The 21072-nt window shown below is 41.2% G+C and overlaps 2 protein-coding genes and 1 long non-coding RNA gene across 3 annotated transcripts in view; 2 read left to right on the top strand and 1 right to left on the bottom strand.

Moving 5' to 3' along the window:
• The first annotated feature begins 1392 nt into the window (after nt 1-1392).
• On the top strand, nt 1393-6008 carry LOC135502467 (mucin-5AC-like). Its single transcript, XM_064795306.1, has 6 exons — nt 1393-1867; nt 2216-2467; nt 2871-3254; nt 3895-4334; nt 4677-4780; nt 5033-6008. Exons 1-6 carry the CDS (start codon nt 1786-1788, stop codon nt 5910-5912), a joined length of 2142 nt encoding a protein of 713 aa, XP_064651376.1. The 5' UTR covers nt 1393-1785; the 3' UTR covers nt 5913-6008.
• A 2362-nt stretch (nt 6009-8370) lies between these two features.
• Nucleotides 8371-21072, bottom strand: part of LOC135502223 (QRFP-like peptide receptor) — a 34382-nt gene continuing 21680 nt past the window's right edge. Inside the window, exon 2 of the mRNA XM_064794880.1 lies at nt 8371-9781. Within this exon, the coding sequence (XP_064650950.1) occupies nt 8371-9747 (1377 nt within the window). The 5' untranslated portion in view covers nt 9748-9781. The remainder of the gene's footprint in view (nt 9782-21072) is intronic.
• LOC135502486 (uncharacterized) lies at nt 14796-16166 on the top strand. Its single transcript, XR_010449780.1, has 2 exons — nt 14796-15026; nt 15855-16166. It is a non-coding gene; the product is annotated as an uncharacterized LOC135502486 (long non-coding RNA).

The following is a 21072-nucleotide window of genomic DNA, read 5'->3' on the forward strand; positions in this document are numbered from 1 at the left end:
TTGTCTTGCATGTTTTTGTGAAAGAGGACGTCGAAGAACGCGGTCGTATATCAAAACAGACGTTGGGTGGCGCTCGCGCAAACTTGCCTCACATGTTTTTGTGAAAGAGGACGTCGAAGAACGCGGTCGTATAAAAAAACAGACGTTGGGTGGCGCTCGAGACGGGTCATCCTATTTAGCGTCCAGTGGCGACCAGTGGCGTCCAACGCGAAATAATAGGGTGTATATGGTTAAAAATGTTTTCAAGCTCCTAAAACACTTTCAATAAACAAGATTTAGAAGTTTGGTGGAGTTTGCAAACCTAGTTTTTGAATAATCATAACCAGAAAACGATCTTAGTATGCCAACCTGATGCCAGATCCCGATTCCGCTTTTTCTATAAACCCAAGGAACGGCAGCTAAAACAAACATGGCGTCCAGTACTTTTGCTGGACGCATACTAAGATCGTGAAAGTGTTTTAGGAGCTTGAAAACATTTTTAACCATATACACCCTATTATTTCGCGTTGGACGCCACTGATCGCCACTGGACGCTAAATAGGATGACCCGTCTCGAACGCCACCCAACGTCTGTTTTTTTATACGACCGCGTTCTTCGACGTCCTCTTTCACAAAAACATGTGAGGCAAGTTTGCGCGAGCGCCACCCAACGTCTGTTTTGATATACGACCGCGTTCTTCGACGTCCTCTTTCACAAAAACATGCAAGACAAGTTTGCGCGAGCGACGACCGCTTACAAAAACATGTACAGATTCTTTGCGGTTTTCACGGCCCATACCAGTACATGTTCATCTAATATATACAGTAAATACAATGCTACCTCGCCAGAGTAGGCCTATTGTGGATTGGCGATACAACCATAATAAATCGTTGTTCGAAATTCCCTGTTCATGATATCGGCTATTCCCATTTCGTCAGAGAATAAGGGGTCGACCAATTCGGGTCATGTATTCGTAGCTGGAGATTGAAAACACCATTAATATAATTGATATTGAGAAGTTTTCCCAGGACATACCATAACCGAAATATGTGGTCGTGTCTCATGAACTCATTCAAGCGTGCACAGAGTGAATCAAAGATCAATGGATGTGCTTTTGGTCTCACACAAACTATTTGAATTTTCAAAAGAAGACGACAAGACTCAACTTTGCAAGGTGTTTGCATTGTAGTGTAAAGTCAACGAAAATATCATGGTCAAGATAAGATGAAACGGGTGGTTCTAAAGAATTCGATTTTTAAAATAAATTGATGGGACTACGAATGCAAATGCTTAATGTTGGCCTATGGGTGTATGCGTATTGATATCCAATATTTCATGGACATAGAAATACCCACATGACCATACAGTCCATTAAAAACGGTTCGATGTTATTGGTTAACAAGAGAGTTTCAAACTTCTCTTCCTTCTTGGGATTGTAAACAAGTTTCTTTACATTTGCTACTTCGAAGCCTGCATACGAACGTGGACTGTATCTGTGTGAGAAGTTGATTCGACCGGGGAAGTACTATATGCATTGACGGCTATGGAGGATGATTAAAAGCCGATGACTGATTTGTTGAAGACAAGTTTAGATCACGATGTCATGATGGAATCATTGTATCATCATGAGGCGAATGTTCATGTAGGCTAGCAGTACTACGTTCAAAGTGAAGGCACTTGTCAATAAATATGAAGAGAACTCTCGACTTGGATATCATATAAATTCCAAGCAGCACGACAGAAAGACAATACCACAGGATACTAAAGGTCAGGTCATCTTCCCACGACTACGGAGGTGACCAAGCATGTTGAGGACCGTCAAGATGAGAACTGCTATAGCTGTGTTCGGCATCATTTCTTTTCTATCACTGGCAGCACTCAGCAGTGGTAAGTTAAATTACCTGACCTAAACGAGTCGATATAGATTTGCATAATAATGATACACTTTTTAGTGTGGTCAATCAGCAATTACTTCTGATAAGATGTCGGTTCTGCTTGACGATCGAATGACCTTCTATCGACCTGTGTCGAACTGTTTCTGACATGCTGGATTCAATGACAAATTATTTTCAGGAGCAAAAGATATGTGCTGAGAGTTGTCTGATGAAACGAAATATCAATTTAATTTAGATACTTTGTACTGGTGTGAGTAGGGTTATACTCAGTCTGCATGTCAAGTACGTCCTAGTCTTATTTTCCATTGCCATTTTATTCCGACGTCATTAACCTTTCCAGCTAAGACCACGACAGCCTGTCATGAGGAAATATTCTTACTGCAGGGGACCTGCACGTCAACTCAGTACATACTGATCCACTCAGTCGAAAGCCAAGAAGTTAGCAGCTGCAATGATAACAGCTCGGGTGCTCTGTGGTCAAGAAGTGGTCTCGCAGTTCATTTTGCCTGGGAGTGGTGTAACCTGCAAAAGGAAAGATGTACAAATGGAAAGCTATCTAACGCTACCTACTTAAGAATGAATTATACTTGCGGTAAGCCCTAACACACATTTGCCTTACGTTGAACAGGCATGCTGTGGCTTCGATAGGATCCCTCCGATAGGCGTTTGGTTAATTTTAGCCTGAATCGTTGTCATGATTTGATTGTCTTCGAAATTTAGGAGACAGGGTGTGCAGTTTCGTACTCCGAAACATGATGGAAATTAGTCAAAAGACATAGATGTATGGAGCATTCCGGTTGCCCTGTGTTGCTTTACTATGCCTACTGATATAATAAATATAGTTGAAACATCATCTTGTGACTTTCATGGCTGAAGGTTCAGTCCTGTTGCTGACTATTTTGAGATTTGGCCGTTTTCCATTCAACATCTTCCCTTTATTAACAAATGTATCATATCATTATATCGTTACATATCAATAAAACTTATGCTTTCAGTTGATGAGTTGTCTTCGATACGGCGGTTCAACATGTGCTCAGATGTAAGCGTGTTGACATCAACTCCAGTTTACCTTCAGAGCCCAGGATATCCGGCCTATTATACCTACACCAACGCAGCAAACTGCACTTGCTCTATATCAGTGTCTCAAAACAAAACCGTCGGTGACTTCTGGTTGACACTGTATGACATGTTCACCCAGCTGCCCGAGACACTGACTTTGAAATTGAGTAATGGTACAAATAAAAAATTAACCACTGTTGCCGATAATACGGGGTATATACTGAATCAGGAGACAACAAACATTTCTCCTGCTCTCTCTGTGTCGTTTGTTCCCAGGTTTCCAGGGCAAGGATACTTTTGGATCGGATTAGAAAGTAGAGGTAAGTTATTGCATGTTTTTGACCATGCATGGCATTAAAAATAACATCTAGTAAAATAAAACAAAACGAACAGCAATTAATCAACGGTAGCTTTTTAGATAAAATATTTCGAATATGGGGGCATGGAATAGAAATACACAACGTCATCAGGTTGTACATCTTCGGCAACTTTTTAATAGCTCGTTTAAGTTGTGACAATGACGAATAACATAGAATAAAATAGCTGGTGTAATAAGCTCGTGTTATAACCAGACTCACGTTTCTTAAGAAGCACGAACATTTCGAAAATTTAATACGTCGCCCTGCCTTTTACCAGTAAATGTTTTTGTCATGAGTGTTTCAGCCCGTGTGTTCTCCCTCATTGTTTGGGAATTCTGAAAGACAGATAGACACGTTTTCACTTTTTTCCCGAATTGAAAAGCCGTTGCCGCTTTAGATTTCTACTCTATGGAAACACTGTTGAATTATGAGAACACGGAAAACAAATCATTTTACAAAGATTGAGTCGCTGATAAAGTATGTCCAATTTTCCTCATTCAGACCAAATGACGTTTTCCATATCTTAATTCAGTAATTTATAGACTAAACATTTCACTGACTGTTGATGTAGCTGTAGCAATTGTTCCTCTTAAATATTCAGCTCCCGTAAACATAGCAATTACCTGCAATGAGGGGCTGGGAACTTCACCGACTTTACCACCTACCACACCGACAACGTCGGTGACAGCAAATAGTACGGCAACGACGGTAACTAATGAAACAACAACACCGACCACAAAAACAACCACAACTAATGAAACAGCAACTACGGAGACAACAGCGACGACAACTAATGAAACAGCAACTACGGAAACAACAGCGACGACAACTAATGAAACAACAACACCGACCACAAAAACAACCACAACTAATGAAACAGCAACTACGGAGACAACAGCGACGACAACTAATGAAACAACAACACCGACCACAACAACAACCACAACTAATGAGACAGCAACTATGGTGACAGCAGAGAAGACGTCAATGACGACAACAGCACATACGAGCACAGCAACGACATCAAGAGCAGTAACACCAGTAGGTCTTTTTATCATTCCTCTAAAGGGATGACATGGCTCATATACCCGTTGAGTGATCTAAAGCAGATTGATCACGTTTCGAACAACGTGGCTCCTGGAAAAAAAACCGTTACTTCATTTTGTCTTTAATTTCCTCATTTATGGATCGAATACTCATTTACAACGTAATATCTGTCTGGTCTGAGTATTCAGTTGCCATTATAACGAATGTTATGGCATGCGCATTGACCATATTGCAAGAGATGAAAAAAAACACCAAGTTAGTCCAGTTCGTGGAAGCCAAATTCTTCATTTAGATATAAATATAAATAGCCCTGTTCTCGCATCTTGTACTCTTTAGGCTGCAGTCGGGATGACGAAAGACGACTTGAAAATCATCTACATTGTGGTACCTACTGCGGTCATCGCGATCGTTATCACCATTGTTATCGTTGTCATAATCAAGTAAGTACAATGATATTTTTACGGAGAATGTCTGGTATTGGCAATTGGACAAGTCATCTTGTCAGACTGGTGCCAAAGAGGATGGACATTATGCAGTGTCTGGCATAGGTCATTGCGACATTGATCTGTCGTCAGCAGGTTCGATCAGATGATGTATTACCCAAATTCGTCATAGCCAGTTGTAATGGAATGTATTGTCAGTACTTGCCAAACTTTGCCTGGTGCCACTGATGACTCGCTTCTCTTCTACAGGAAGCGGCAGAAATCAAACCACGCCAAGTTTGAAGACACGGTTAGGTTTAGCGTCCCAGACTACGGGGTGGAGAGCCTGTACGCCAAGGAGAACTTCGCCATGGATATGGTTGACAAGGAAATCTACGAATCACAGGAGAGCTTAGGAAATGGTAGCCTCTCGGGGCCCGTGTCGTCGTACGGAGTGGGTGTTGCCTTCGGAACGTTCAAAGGTGAGAATGTTCGCCAGAGGTCAAGTGAGGGAGAAGAGAAGGAAATGCACAGGGGGATGTTTCCGCTGCCCAAGTCTGTAACATTTGGTGGGGAGGATTTATTGTTAGGGGTAGGGGCTGCAGTGCCCTCTGACGGTGGTGAAGTGATTTACGCCCAGATCAACAAACCTAAGAAAAATAAAAACCCGGAAGATGACCGAGTTCAGGGTCAGACTTCCATCCCAAGACCAAGCCATTCAAATGAACGCCAAGATCAGCTAGTGTCTGATTCAAATCCGGTTGAAAACGAAACAGACTACTCATTAGCAGACGATTTTGATGACCCGAACAAGTGCAGTGGCGTTGGTTCAAGGTCAAATGATGGTGAAGATGCTGATGTTGACTATGCATATGCGTACGCACGCAGACGTAGGAGAGGCAACCCGAAACGACGCGAGCCACAAAAAAGTCTACTCATTTACGACGACATAGAAAGCGATGATTCTGAATTTGCTGAGTCGGATATCGATGGAGTCTTTCGGGAGGCTATTAAACCTCATATTGAGCGCAACGATCATGAAACTGAGTGTGCAGACGGGATTACAGATTATGACGAGCTGGAGTTTGAGGACCAAAAACACAAGAGGCAACTTGACGATGTTGTACATGTGCAAAGAACAGAGCTTTAGGAAGGAAGTTTTGGTTTGCATAAACAAGCAGCAAAGGATACAGAAGGGATAATCTAAAAAAAGGTCGAAACCAGAATATATTACCTTCTTAAGAGAGACTATAAGAAATAAGAGTTCCGGTCTTAATAAGTGACCGGCTTTAAAATACATACTACCTGGCTCCACCCAGCAGGTCCACCCGCAAAAGAACCATAGTGGCCGATCGAGAAATTTAGGAAAGAGAGTAGCGGCGCAGCCGAACCCTGTTAGCCCTAATGGACAGATGGTTGTGATCTTAAAACGAGGAGGAGGGTTGGAACTGGAAAAAGAAATTAAAGTTCAGTGCCATTACTTAGGCGTTGGCCGGACACCTGTTGGCTGATATTAGAAGTAGTCATCGGCTCTAGGTGAAAAGCGCCCTAAAATCATTTTTCTCCGAGAAAAGGGGGCCTTTTGCGCGCACCCTCAATCTGCCATTGAGAACCCTACAATCGGGATGCTCCATTCATCAGTCATGGTTGTATACAAAGGTGTCATGGAGACCTTGGCCCATGCAAACAACAGTGAAGCCAGAATATCTCGAAATGTTTTGGAAACGATCCCGCTCCAAACCCCCCCAAAAAACTTTCTTTTTGCATCAACCTGTTTTGGGATATTGTTATTAGATGAACGTTAAACGATGATTTGTTATCGGTAAAAAGTGCTTCAGCTGTAAATACTCCGCCTTAAACACTCTCAGAAACAGTGTTTTTGATCTTTGAATGTTTGATCTTTATAAAGTGCTTCAGCTGTTAATACTCCGCCTTAAATACTCTTAGAAACAGAGTTTTTGATCTTTAAAGGTTTTTTTAGCGAACACAAATTTGCACCCCTTTACCGAAAAACTCGAGGGGGGGGGCAAAAACCTTTAAACATGTTTCAAAAGATAAAACCCTGAGAGTGCATGCAGGGATCATAGTTATGCTGTAGTTTAGCTTAATACATCCAAGGTCATCGACACGATTCGAAAGAATACTTCCAAGATAATGTGTCCAACTTGCGATTTTTTTTTGAAGTATCGGTGGAAATTCCCGGTGCATGGGACAAGCCGGTGCATGGGGCAAACCACAATCTTATATTCACTAGATTGTCAATAAACAATGATTTTTAAGCACTAAGAATGTGGTAGCAACACTGCAGCATTCTATCTGGTAGTACGGACCAAATTCTTGGAAGATAAATCGGCTTATTCAATGGCTATCGCTACTCTTTGCTGTCAAGTTTCATGGGGGGGGGGGGGGTGTCAGTCGGCCTGAGCCATGCAGCAGCAAGGACAATTAAACTAATACAAACTGGCTAATACAGCTCTGCGACACCGCGGTTTTAGCCTATATTTGCACTCCGATCCATCCTTGCGGCGCTTGGCAGCAATCGATTCCTTAAACATTGATGGTATCCAAAATTTCAAATATGTATGCTTAGAATTCAATTCAGAGTTACCAGTTATGTTAAGGAAACAATATTTTATTTGTATTTATTTGTTAACATTGTTATTGTTTATTTACATAAGAATTTCCTCTGCACGTGATATGGTATCTTTGCAGCTAGAAGTAAACACTACAAGTGAATAAATAACACATGTCTTGGATACAAAAGAGAAATTCATTTCCGCTGTGCAATCGCATTACATAACAAGTATCACAAAAAGATGAAGACATAATGTGCAAAATCATATCAGAATGTCTGATGTATAAGTTTTCAAAAGTACGTTTTCGAGACATGCTTGATTACTTTTAGTGTTCGCATCGAGGATACGGAGACCAGTTCGGAGCAGTGTTTCATTTTCCTTTCTAAACAGAACAAAAATCTGCATATATCATTAACCTGATAAGCCTGCTTCCTGCTGCATGCCTGGGACTGCAGAGGGTCTAGCCTTTTCTTCGAACAGGCATAAGTGTCACATCATTCGTTAAATTGTATCACTTGTTCGTTGGTGGCAGCACTACACACACTATCACATTTGATGAATAAACATTCGATCACGATTCTGTGAGTTATAAAATCGATCGTTATCTCAGTCATATGTCTCAACCATGATATAGTCAGAGCAGTGTGATGAAGCCCGTATATCAAAGGAGACAGTCATGTTCTCACAGTTAGTTTAGTCTTATAAAGACAAAGTGCTAGCTGGACGATCGTGACATTCGCTACAAAAGACTGTTACCGAGGCTCTGCCCAGCGCATCTCTCGTCAAAGGCGCTCGCGTTTAGCGAGCTAGCTCAACAGTATCGCGAGGACATTTTTGTAACTACTGTTTTCATTTTAGGTAATATTGGTCTTGATGAGATTGTGCCAAAAATAACGAATTTCATCCAAGACAATATGTAATGTTTGTATATAAGACCACAAGCCGGGGAAATGTACGCACTCGCGATCTATCATTTCTTAATTACGAGTATGTTATTCCTTTGAATAGCTGAACACGGACGCTAGTAACAGTCTACATTGCTGTTATCTTGTCTACCAGTTCTTTCGTCTCTACATTTGCGGGATCCTCTTCATTTAAACTTTCCTTACTCCGATCTTTCCTGTCGTTTCTGCGCACGTTGTTTATAATTCGACTCAGTAAACCCGGGGTCTCATTATTTGCTGCATAAATAGAGCAGCTATTCTTCCAAGACCGCATTGGATTGTGGCCATTTTGCTTCCGTCTACTGGAATACGAACGTGAATCAAGCGCACCCTCGTCACATTTACAAACACTAATAAAAGCGCCACGAAACGATTTGCTCATGAAGCAATAACAAATAGGATTGGATGCCGAATTTGCGAGACCTAACCATTGAGCCAATGGGTAGCCTTTCTTAGAAATTGAAACGTGCGTTGGATCCGATTGGTCGCTTTCGTCATTGTTTATGGTGATGTCTGTCCATATGTTGATGACGTGGTACGGTAACCAAGACAACGCAAACATTATCACAATAGAGATAAGCATTTTTACAACGCGTTGTCTGCCGCGTAATATTTTAGTTTGGGCATGTTCCTGCCCGGATCCTGTCTGGGATCCACTTCTCTTCAAACTCTTGTCACCGCGCCACAAAATGCTTCCGGTTTTTATGTACGCAACTGTCATAATCAACAATGGAATCATGTATAAGGCAAGAAAAACAAACAAACTGTAAATCTGCTTAGAAGTCATTTCCTGCCACTGCTCCGAGCATATTGTCTTCTCGAACAGCCCGCCTAGATATATTTCTTTCTTGGTGCTGTTCACAAATAACATTGGCACAAAAAGGGCAATAGATAACATCCAGATTGCTACGAGCATGAACTTTATTGTCCGTTTTGAGAATATAATTCTCGCTTTCATCGGTTTAAGAATGGCTAGAAATCGATCAAGGCTGATTGCTAATAGCGTCAGCACGCTTACCGCTACTGATACTCCCTGAATGAAGGGCGTCAACTTACACATACTCTCGCCGTACACCCAATTATGGTACACGAGACTCCCCAGCGTTAATGGCATACATATCACAATCACCAGAAAATCACCAATAGCCAAGTTCACCAGGAACATGTTTGTTAAAGTACGCATAGAACGATGACGTATGACGACCACAATGACCATGACGTTTCCTACAAATCCAGTGAGAAACGCTAAACTGTATAGAATTATTAGAACAATAGTGAAAGGATCGTCGAAGGAGTAAAGTTGCTGTCGTTGAAAGTTTCGAATGATTTCATCAGGATCCCAAATACTATTTGGTCCCATAGCGAAGTTCGAGAGATTGAGGACGGTGCTGGTGCCATTCGTGTCGTTGTTAATTCCTCCGTCAAATTCGTACGCCCAATTAGCCAATCCTGGCGATTTTTCCATATTGTTAGGCACTATTACGGAGTCACTGATGAACCTGAAAAGATAACAATGAATATTGTTTTATTATACATGTACATCAGGTTTGAGTAAAAATACGGATATGTCTTGTGCATATTTTTCTTTTTTGTCTTGAGATGTCCTGATGTCTGATTTTGAAGATATCGCAAAAAAATGTCCGGTACAATCAAATGCTCGATTATAAACATGATTAAAGAGGAGTCGAAAAAGTGAATCGTATTTTGCAATACTCATGAAATTAGGCTTTGTGTACATGTATGTGTCCCAGGTCGAAAATTCAGATATTTTTCTAACTTCGCATCTCTTACTGAATACACTCAGATTCCGGACATGATTTTTGTGCGATTTTTCCGCCTCAAGAATTTGACAAAGAATCGAGAAAAAATCGTTCACGCTCTTATATACGAAACGCGATAACAACAAGCAATTTTATAAGAATTTCAACTGGAGTTTTGACAGGGTTTTTATAAGAAATTGACAACGTTGCGAACAAAGCTACCAATGCAAACACCATAGACATTGTCAGGAATTCCTGGTGGAATGATCAGTTGGAAAAAAACCACTGCTTTTTGATTTCCACAATGTACTGGACGTACCCATGTAACACATTTTTGTGTTTTCTTGGCCAATTTCAACAAAATTGGCATTGCCCAATTCCCGGCATGCGCAATAGCCTTACTACGTAATAGGCTATGCGAGAACACACGAAGACCCACGTACAGTCTTTTCAAATCAATGTTACATATCTGTCTACATACAGTGTTTTAACAAAGAGGAACAGTCCCAGAAAAGCCGTGCGAATTTGCGCATTTTATGGTAACCTTTGTTAACTAGCGGGATCCCAACCCCTTGAAATCACAAGATCAGAAGCTAAGCACAAAAGGCCGCCAACCAAGAATGGAGATTGACTTTAATTAGCCCGTAGAGACGACAGGGGTTTCCTTGTAACATGTAATTATCGCCAATGTTCCGCAGGAGATTACTTTAGTGTTGTTAAATGACATCTTCGGCTGGCCTCTCGCAGTAAGATGTTGATGATTAGGCATCTGCTACCGGACTTGTCTGGCTCTGTATCATTTGAACGTAACGGACTAAAGGTTGAAAGGATTCTGAGGGGCTATGAGGCTTGATAAGGCCACCGTGATGACCATTTTGTCACCAATAAGTAATTCACCCTTGGATGAGGTTTTGTAGATAGCTTGACATTGGTGTGGTCATTGAATCCTCAGGATTACTAATAGTAAACAGGATTAAAGATACAGAATAATGGGCGTAGCTAGCGGGGGAAGGGGGTGGGGTTGAAGTGTTATAAAAACGTGCTTTTGAACATGATTCTGGCCAAAAGTTTTCATAAAGGGAGTATCATTTCATTTTTCTGTTATGTAAAGTGTCTCCTACGTATAGCTGAATAGGCATGTTTTAAGGGGCTTTCGGAAATTGGCGTACGCTTTGGTCTTGACTCTTCGGGGGCGCCAGAGATGCGACCTCGAACGCCTTTGCAGCGAAGCTCACGCTCTTGAATAAAGATCTTATCAGTAGACCTAGCGTCACTTGTTGAGTTGTCTGTCGGTATCAGTACCGTTAGGGGTGCGGGGGTCTGTATGTAATGATACATTGCAAGCGGTAACAATGATGCATCTCCGATAGCAGTTCTATGTAGTTTAGAACGGGTGGACAACTATCAGGTCAACACCATCACGTGCATTCGAAATTTGATTTTTTAATTTACGAAATTTGGTTCATCCTTTTAGGGTGTCTATAAACCGAAGACCAAAGACCGAAGACCGAAGATCGAAGATGGAAGACCCCCCCAAAACTATAAAACGAAGATCCCCCCAACTATAAAAGGAAGACCCTGATGTCAACTATAAAACGAAGATCCCCCAACTATAAAAGGAAGACCCTGATGTCAACTATAAAACGAAGATCCCCCCAACTATAAAAGGAAGACCCTAATGTCAACTATAAAACGAAGATCCCCCCATCTATAAAAGGAAGACCCTGATGGTTTTCATTCTCATGTTCAGTTACTGCACAGTTTGTTTTCATTTTCGGTCCATGCTACATTAATGATTTGAGAAAGTAAGTGTACCGGGTACTACACCAGTCGTGTCTAGCCTTAGCAGCTTAGTGGCACAGTTTACATAAGGCGGGGAGCCCCGTACCTGTTACCATGCAGCCGTGCTCCAATATGACCTAGTTTCTCACTGTACTCATCATAGCCAGCCCTCAGCTTCGTCCAGAAGCTGTTTCTATGTGCATGTGTGTGTATCGTCATAGGCTCCCAGCAGGTTAGTTGATCACACGGCCAATATGGAATTGGTCCTCCACCATCATGGGTCGAGACTGGCAGGTCGGTCGCCAACTCCTAAATGCAGTGTTAGGAAAATCCGGAATTTACCTGAATGATCTGATCTCCTATGTCACTACGCCGCACTCAGGCTAGCTTGCTTGTTGAAATACAGATGCTCAGTCACGTGTTATGACGTGCAAGTCTGCAGTAACTGAACTTGAGGGTCTAAAACCACCAGGGTCTTCCTTTTATAGATGGGGGGATCTTCGTTTTATAGTTGACATCAGGGTCTTCCTTTTATAGTTGGGGGATCTTCGTTTTATAGTTGACATCAGGGTCTTCCTTTTATAGTTGGGGGGATCTTCGTTTTATAGTTGACATTAGGGTCTTCCTTTTATAGTTGGGGGATCTTCGTTTTATAGTTGACATCAGGGTCTTCCTTTTATAGTTGGGGGGATCTTCGTTTTATAGTTGACATTAGGGTCTTCCTTTTATAGTTGGGGGGATCTTCGTTTTATAGTTTTGGGGGGGTCTTCCATCTTCGATCTTCGGTCTTCGGTCTTTGGTCTTCGGTTTATAGACACCCATCCTTTTAGCGAGATCTTCACTTATAATTGAAAAAACCGTTGATTAACTGAATGTCGCGTGATTGTGTGGCCATTCGGATAGAAAAATCCGAGTGCATGCAATCTGTTTGGGTTGATTGGTTGCCGCGTTTATCTATAGAAATATCCATACTTATTTCATTAAATCCAATTTGAACATTAGCTTTCGGAGAATTACGATGCGGGACATGTCGGATGGTAAAATTAGTTCCGGAAGACAGATTGTAACGCAATTTATTGATAAGCTGCGTTTAAGTTCACGAATGATTCCAAGACGATTTATAACGCGGTGCTACCATTTTTGTTCGTGATAACTCGAATACGTCAAACTTGTCAAGCTATCAGTTGGCTGTCCATGACTGCCTCATGAGATCCGACTCAGGTATGCAAAAATGTTGAAACTCGATGGACCGCGGTCTGTATCTCTACTCACAATATATCGCTATTTCCCTTATTTCATATCTCAATGCGCCGATTTCCGATCTGATATTCATCTGAAATTTAGAAAAGATGCTATTTTTGGTAAAAACTGCTTGATAATAGTACATGTATATCAAAAATAAATAATTTGGATGCAATACTACATATTGTCTAGTACATGGTTCCAAACTTACAATGCGTGATTAATTACGTAAATAGCTATCTCTCTGATTGACTGGCTGTCTCTTGGCCTTCGTCTCTAAATACAAGTCACAAATACTTAACTACTGCTTTTTAGGCGAGCAGGCTTTGTTTTAAGACAGTCGACCGAGTATTGGGCATGTGCTGAAGTCTTGGGAGATAGGGGGCAAAATTGATATAAAGAAAAATAATCCATGTCAGACCTTGGATTTTCCTAAATAGTGTAAATGCCAAAATGATGCATTCAGGAAAACAAATTATTTTTGGCATAAGAAAAAAAGCCAGTGTCCGTGTCCCAATGTTACACATTAGCGTCTGGTGCATTCCAGTCACAAAATTGTTATTGGCAATAAAAATACCCGCCCCAATATTGGACATGATGTAGCTTGGGCTGTCTCACTTTGCCAACTTTTGCCAAGACCACCTGAAGGTTCTAACTCAGCCATAATTTCTTTCCCAATAGTATCTCCGGATCTGCAAGTGATCCTTGATAAAATCCGGTGCATTTGAAACAAAATTCCACACCATATGGGTCATTCGCAATGATGGAATGCAGTATAATCAGATTCTATGCGTTCCCGACATTGTCTGCCTTATTGAATAAAATTTCGATTGTGGTGGTCCCCTCTGCCAGTACTGCTTGTCTATCAAGATGTCGAATAGACTTAAAGGTCTACGCCGTTCGTTGAAAATCTGCAATTTGAAATTGAATTTGAAAATATCCAACTGCGTAATTGAATATAAATTTCAAAATTGCAATTGTGGAGACGAATATACAATACCTGATGTCCTCGTGAATACCGGTAGCCTATCATTTCTGTACTGTAAAAGTAGGACCATACATTTCGGAGGTCCACAAAAGGGTACCAGTAGGACTAAGTAGGCCCTGGTCCCGCTTTTATTGTGACTGTCATGCACAATCTACAAAGCGCCGCTTCCCATACCGCCCTGGAACATTGACTAACAAAACATTAGAAATACCCGCTGGTGTGGCTTACAGATCTTTAGCCAATGACTGTGACGACCTGTGCATACAATAACATTTAATTAGCACTGTTCATGGAGTATAAATAGCCAATTATAATCCATGCAATGTATGGCACCCCAAGAGGCCTCTTCAAAATGGCACCCGATACCGGTATTCACGAGGACGACCTGTATTTCTATTGCATACATGTATTTCGCAAATCTTCCTCACAATACACTCTGCAATGTTAGCGAGAAGAGGACATGCGTTATCTTATAAAAGTCGGTCTTTGGTGTACTGTCCTTCCTTTGGTTAAGTTTAGATGACTTTCGGGGTATTTAGTTTGTTTTCCCGATTTCTTGTCTGCCGGATCAGTGCATAGATAAATCAAATAACAGGCATTCGATATGAGAATTAACCAGCAGGTGCGGAAATTGCAAAAAAGTTTTTATTTGCATACGATACTAGTCAAATCTTTCATCACGACCGCCGACGGACAGTATTAATTTTCCACGCGTACTGACAATATTTATACACGCAAATATCGCACATAGCTTGGGAATTGGTGTTATTTTTTAAACCTGGAACCATGTTTCTAAATGAATAGAAATCTTTTCAAACATACTCTGCTTGCTTGTAGTCAATTTAATCGACTGCACTTATTATTTATCTTCGCACGATTCGGCAGCAGATCAGTTTGTCCAAACGTCGTAGAAGGAAGCAGTTGCTCTCGATCAGCTTTCCACTGATAGCAGTTGCCAAATTAAAGATGAAGGTAAGTTACTCATTTGTGAGGTGGACTGGCTGTATGGAGTGCTCCAGGATAAAACGTCACTCAACTAAAAGTTGACTATTTCAAAGATTACCATCACGCCAGTTTGAAGCTGTTAGCGAACAAATTACGCCTCACAGAAACCGAAATTTGCATGGAATGGAACGGGCTTGTGCCTTGAATAAACCAACACGCTTCAAGCGGGATTGTTGGGTTTTCTCCGACGTATAGCTCCTCCGGATCCGCCGTTCGTTGATAAACGTGAACCACATTTGTGACTCGCTCTACCAAAACTAGGCGCTTGTCGCATCTGAACTTGACAGGTTGATACGGACAAGTTCAGATGCGACAAGCGCATAGTTTTGGTAGAGCGGGTCACATTTTGTATCGATAAGGCATTTAAAATGAATACAAACTGCATGGGAGTTACTTAATAAATCAGATTCGGTTCAAACTTTACTTTTCTTTTCACTTATATTGTTGTGTTGGTATCTATCGACGAAGTCTTTTTTCTTCGATCGCGGGACGGATACACGCTCCTTACTTAAGATAGCGTTTTGGTTAGAAGTTTCAGCCAATAAAAGTGTGATTCGGACGCTGTAAGTGTAATAGTAAAAATGAAAGAGCCATAGTTTTGATTGGGCGGGGTAGATTTGTCCGCCTCATCCCATACAAAAACATCGGATTATATACTCTAGGGTCATTAATGGAGGGAGGATACGAGCATACGACCGAGCCTAGTATTCGAGGATGCCATATGTTGTAATAGGTTTGTATTTAATATTTATAAAAATATTGTTATCTCAATTTAGCTTCCCTTTTGTTATTCAGGCCCAATACACCATGCTCATTGCGGTTCTCTTATTCGTCGCCGCTTCTGTGGCGTCAGCCGAGGACGGCACGTGCGAAGAAAACTGCAGAACTGTTCATGGTCCTGAATGTTTCGATGGATGTGGTCCAGCTGACAACCAGGACGAGTCGTGCGTAACGGGATGCAAAGAGTGGATAGCTTACTGTGTCGACGATTATTGCAAGAACAGCTAGACTACAGATAGTACGGACAAAACATAAAGGATCATGGCTAAATCGCTTCTCAATGAATTTGTACCTCTCTTGTCCGAATAAACTAAGGTTCTGAAACGATTTGGTGTTTTTTTTCAATTTTGGTTTTAATTTTTGGTTTAACACCTTTACTGCCCAAAGTGTTTTGAGGGGGTCCTTTGGGACCTAACTACTACGTCATTTGCAAGTAATGGTGTAGCCAGGCCAGATATCAACCAAATTAGCCGGGGATACATTCAAAACACGGCCAACAAGTCCAAGCGATTGAAAGTGGCCGTCGCGGCGATAGGGGAATTAAAAACTTAAATAAATTACTACATCATTTCATTTGCGACAACTTAGAGGATCGTAGCGGATTTGTTAATGAGGTATGGTCAATGTCACAGTACTGTCATGACACACTTGATCACGTTATCAGGTTCCCTCTCTGACTCTGTTTACTGCAAATAACATCCAACAATATCTCGGGGTCGTCGACACAATTCGTGGCCCGTGACCTGGCTGTATACTTGCAGGTACGCCGGGAATGTAACAAATATTGGCCAGAGATCTGAGGCAGGTTGACCACCATAAGTCATTTCCAGTGTTGCGCTTTCCTCTGCAAATGCATCGTGAAACCTTAGAGTAACCAGACTAAATTGAAGAATATGTGTAACAAATCTGGTAACAATAATGTCTTTACCTCTGAGATGATGCGAACATTAATCGGATAATATGCCTCAAGACACACTCGTTGTTAAGCAACTTATTCTAATAGAAATGTAGGATTTCATTGCTTGCGAGTCATAGTGCCGACGGATTAGTCTGGGTAAACATAGTACATATTGTTCGGCAGAATTAGGCAATGACGTATTATGTCTATTGTAAAGGGTGTAGCCGAGGCGATGATAGTGCATGGTCGATGTAATAGGATTAGGCCTACTCCAAACAATAGATATTGCTCGTGTACCAAAGTAATAATCTTGTCATTGTATCATATGATCTATCTTACATGTCCCACAAAAGCTGCCCATGATCCATTTTCGAAAAGTGGTTATGTGTATGCCATAGCAACTATCTGATTCCAACTCCGAGTACCTGGTTCCTTTTTGCGTTCTACGTCATCAAGGTCGGGTGGTCTTTTCAGATTTAATTCATTCGTACTCGCCCGTAAAACGCGGAGAGTCCTGCATCTACTCGTAAGCGCTCTCCCACTACACATTTCTCATTTCTCATCCTATATTCACGGCATTTTCCTAATGTTTCTGAATCGAAAGCACCTCGGCGCATGCGCAACACTTATTGCCAGTGATGTACTCATGAGAGCAAGAACACTCAGTAAAATGGACATTTTTATCGGGTTACACTAAGAACCATTCCAACAAGCCGCCGGTGTCAGATTTAATATGTAAACATCGAATATGTTTTCGATATAACGTTGAGAAAGTCCCTTTAACGTCAATAAATCGTCTGACCACGATAATTTAACACCTCCCTTCGAATCTCTGAATATTAAAACTACATGTAATGGTTTGACATCTTAAACATACCGCTTATAGTCCCAACTTTTGAACCCTGGGTTCAATGGATGACTCATGCAGTTAGCTTCTAGTGCATAGTATCAATATGCATGTGGTTATGTACTATGAGACCCTCTCACTGTGTTGCTCAACTGGCAAGTGGTAAGACGACCTCAGCTGTTTTCCATGACCTTTTATATACCCCAGGTGGAGTTTAATTGAATAATATTTAGCTGAATGCAGCACACTCCGATTCAAAGATCGATGAGACTACTTTGTTTCCATTTGAATCGACAAACCACGGTCGCTTGACTAGAACTCACTACTTATCCAATAGAATAGGTTGAATAATGAATGAATGTGTCGGAAATCTTCCCTAGATACGAATATTACAACCATTTCAATTACGTTGTATACCACTATTGCTTACATTTAGATAAATTTATGAGGTTTTATAGAAGTTAATTCATTGGGTGTAAATAGATAATAAATCACCCACGCTCGACACTGCAAATGGTAACATTTAGATCTGATTAGCCGGGGAGATAGCAGAGCTTAGAATACCAAATGTTTAAGCCAAGGCCACTTTTCCATCACCTCTCAATTTGCATGAGATGACGAATATAATTGACTCCCCTCGTGCTCTACTACACGAAGCTGTGACAGATTAGGTGGCATTTTCTCTCTCTCTCTGTATCTTTATGACAGCTTATTAAAATGGCTTCACACTGTTGACCCGAGAATGAGAAGATTATTGGACGCCTGGAGGTTGAGCGATCGATATGTAGAGGCATGTGTAGTAGCAAATGCTTCAGCATTCAGGTGGTAATGAAAGAAAAGCTTGTATTAATAGTGATGATATTGATAATCTAAATTCATTCTAAGAGCGCTTTTCCATGGTCAGAGATACTCAAAGCGCTGTTGTGATCATTATCATCCCTGGTCGCTACAGAGCAATTTCTGAGTCTTTGATGGGAAGTGATCAGCTGATCGCGACCAATCGGAACCAAGTCGTAGTGGCTCCAACTCAGAAATTTTCCATCAAGACCGCTTTTCCGCAGCATTACCCCATTCCCCATCCCAATGAATAATCAATCGCCTTGGATACAAATAAGGCAAGATCTATGAACACAGTGGTCGTAGGGCTACTCTGAACTCAGGTATGGGTTCGACGGAACTAGTTTTGAAGAAAAATAACTTATCATAAAGTTTTCAAGTTCCTGTATGAAGAATCTCATTGTTTCCTGCCAGTTGACCAAGTTACTAGTAAGTTTTCCAAATCAGAAATAGATGGATTATGAAAAGAACGTTTTTTAGAGCAGAAGAAATTATATTAGAAAGACATAGAATCAACTCATTACAATCTTCAAAACAAATTTAGTGTAAAAAATGGTAATTCAGCTTAATGAAAAATGAATTTAGATTTTCATCATTTTCTCGACGACCAAACTGACTTCCTAGGCTTTGGCTAAACTCTCAAGAATGTGGAGGTCGATCGCTCCGTTCGGACGTAACTATTCCCATTATGAGATGCGTGCATGCGATAACTGGAACGAAGCTGGTCGATTATACAGACGTTTGATGTTCGACTCGACACTTGTTCATACGTCAGAAGCTCCCACTGTGCCAACAGAAACAATCAGACGCTGCACATCATTGTATTCTTAATTTTAAAAAAAGAAAAAGAAATCCGTGGCAGATCAGCTGCGTCCTTAAATAATAAACTGCAACCAGTCTGGTCTCAGTCTAGCTATCAGGAGACGCCGAGATTAGCGAGTCAATATTGGCAATGGGATAAGAACAAAAAGTAAAATGTGAAAAGTTGCTTCATATAAGCACTGCATGGTTTTGTCGAGCTATTATTTCCCTGCTGGAAAAAATGAATTTTTTACCGGTACGCTCAAGCCAAAATACATGTTTTTCCCCACTGCAATGGTGTGAGTTTTTAATCTGGGAAGGTTAGTTCCATCCCGACGTACGTTCCCACTTTAGTACATCCTCACTGCTTTAAGGTTTCAATTCAATTTGTCTTCAAGAGCTGACAACAGAAAAAAAGCTTTTGCGGAAAAATGCCACACTTTTGCGGGATATGGGACTCCATACCAGCAAGGCCGCTTATGACAACAAGGACAAAAAGAAGCTTTCTTGGCATCATAATACATGCAAATGATCGTTCAAATAAGTTTATTGCAGAGTTGAATAGAGCAGAATGGGATGACTTGATTTGATTTCAATTGCGGAAATTGCGGCATACACAGACTTGATTTAGAAGTCAATAAAAAGATATCTCCAAGTTCAATCTCCCAGCGAGATTCTTGATGGATATTGACCTTTTTTTTCTTATTCAACTTAACTGGTGCACTCTCGTATATATACAGAATGTCTCGGGAAAAAAACTTTCGAAAAATGACCGCCGACATAAGGGACACATCAGTTGACGGTTTGCCATGGGGACACAAAATGGGTAGCTGCGGCTAAGACAATCCATTTACCAGTGACCTCTATCATGCAAGCAGTCTTTGTCTTCTTTTTAATTAGAACGATTTGAAAAGTGGCTAGTGCATGATTTAAGGCCAAATTACCATGTCCAAAATTAATTGGCTCTGCATCTATATTTTTTTCTTCTTAGGATTCATTTGGTAACACGAGTCGCCCAACACCGTATATACAACTACACAGCAATCGTTTGCTGATACTGGTCACAGATGGACGAGTATCCAGGCATTTCTAGTCAGAGGGTGTCTTTAGTGAAATCTGTCACCAGTTTTACCAATTGTGCTGACATGAGCGACGTGCAGCCAATGTTTGAGTGTATGATTCTTTGTGTTTCACTCAGTACGGCCGCTGGTACAGAGACCATTTGGCTCGCCTTTGGGAACATAAAGCAGATTGATTGCAGCTTGTCGGAGTGTAAAAGTCTGTCGTTCACTTAAGTTTATTGCAGATTTGGGCACTGGTGGGCAAAAAGATGATTCCATCAACCCGGAAGCTCGAAGATGACCAGCCCGAATGAGCACATGTTGTTCAATAGAAGGTATATAACGGCTGACAAAGAAATTAAATATTGGGACAAAACAGATTTAATGATACGTAGCTGTCGCAAGCAAGAAACGTATTCCGGTTCTCTGTTGATAGTTTAATAACAATGTACGTTTATTGCAGATGTTATCTATATTTCCGACCAGGAAAGAAATCATTCGATTTGGCCATAATCTCGTAGAATTTTAGGCGGCTGATGACCAAATATAGGAGACAGATACCAATAGGACTATCTCTTTGAAAGCAAACTGCGTGCACTGGCCGCCCACAGTTCAAAACACTGAGACAATGACGCGGCAAGCGCACCCATCAAGAAGTGCCAATGTCAGTCGCTGATCTCAAAACATCACTTATTCGCGCCGTTTTTGCTCGGCCAGATGAGAATGCCGATAATTAAGGGTCGTCGGGTTATAGCCCCTAACGCTCCGTGACCAGGCCTTCTAGACATA

The sequence above is a fragment of the Lineus longissimus genome, chromosome 18, assembly GCF_910592395.1.
Source record: "Lineus longissimus chromosome 18, tnLinLong1.2, whole genome shotgun sequence".
NCBI lineage: Eukaryota > Metazoa > Nemertea > Pilidiophora > Heteronemertea > Lineidae > Lineus > Lineus longissimus.

Coding starts and splice junctions, on each gene's coding strand:
- LOC135502467 (XM_064795306.1), top strand. CDS start 1,786: ATGTTGAGGACCGTCAAGATGAGAACTGCTATAGCTGTGTTCGGCATC. Junction 2,468..2,870: donor AAGAATGAATTATACTTGCG/GTAAGCCCTAAC, acceptor TTATGCTTTCAG/TTGATGAGTTGTCTTCGATA. Junction 4,781..5,032: donor GTTATCGTTGTCATAATCAA/GTAAGTACAATG, acceptor TCTCTTCTACAG/GAAGCGGCAGAAATCAAACC.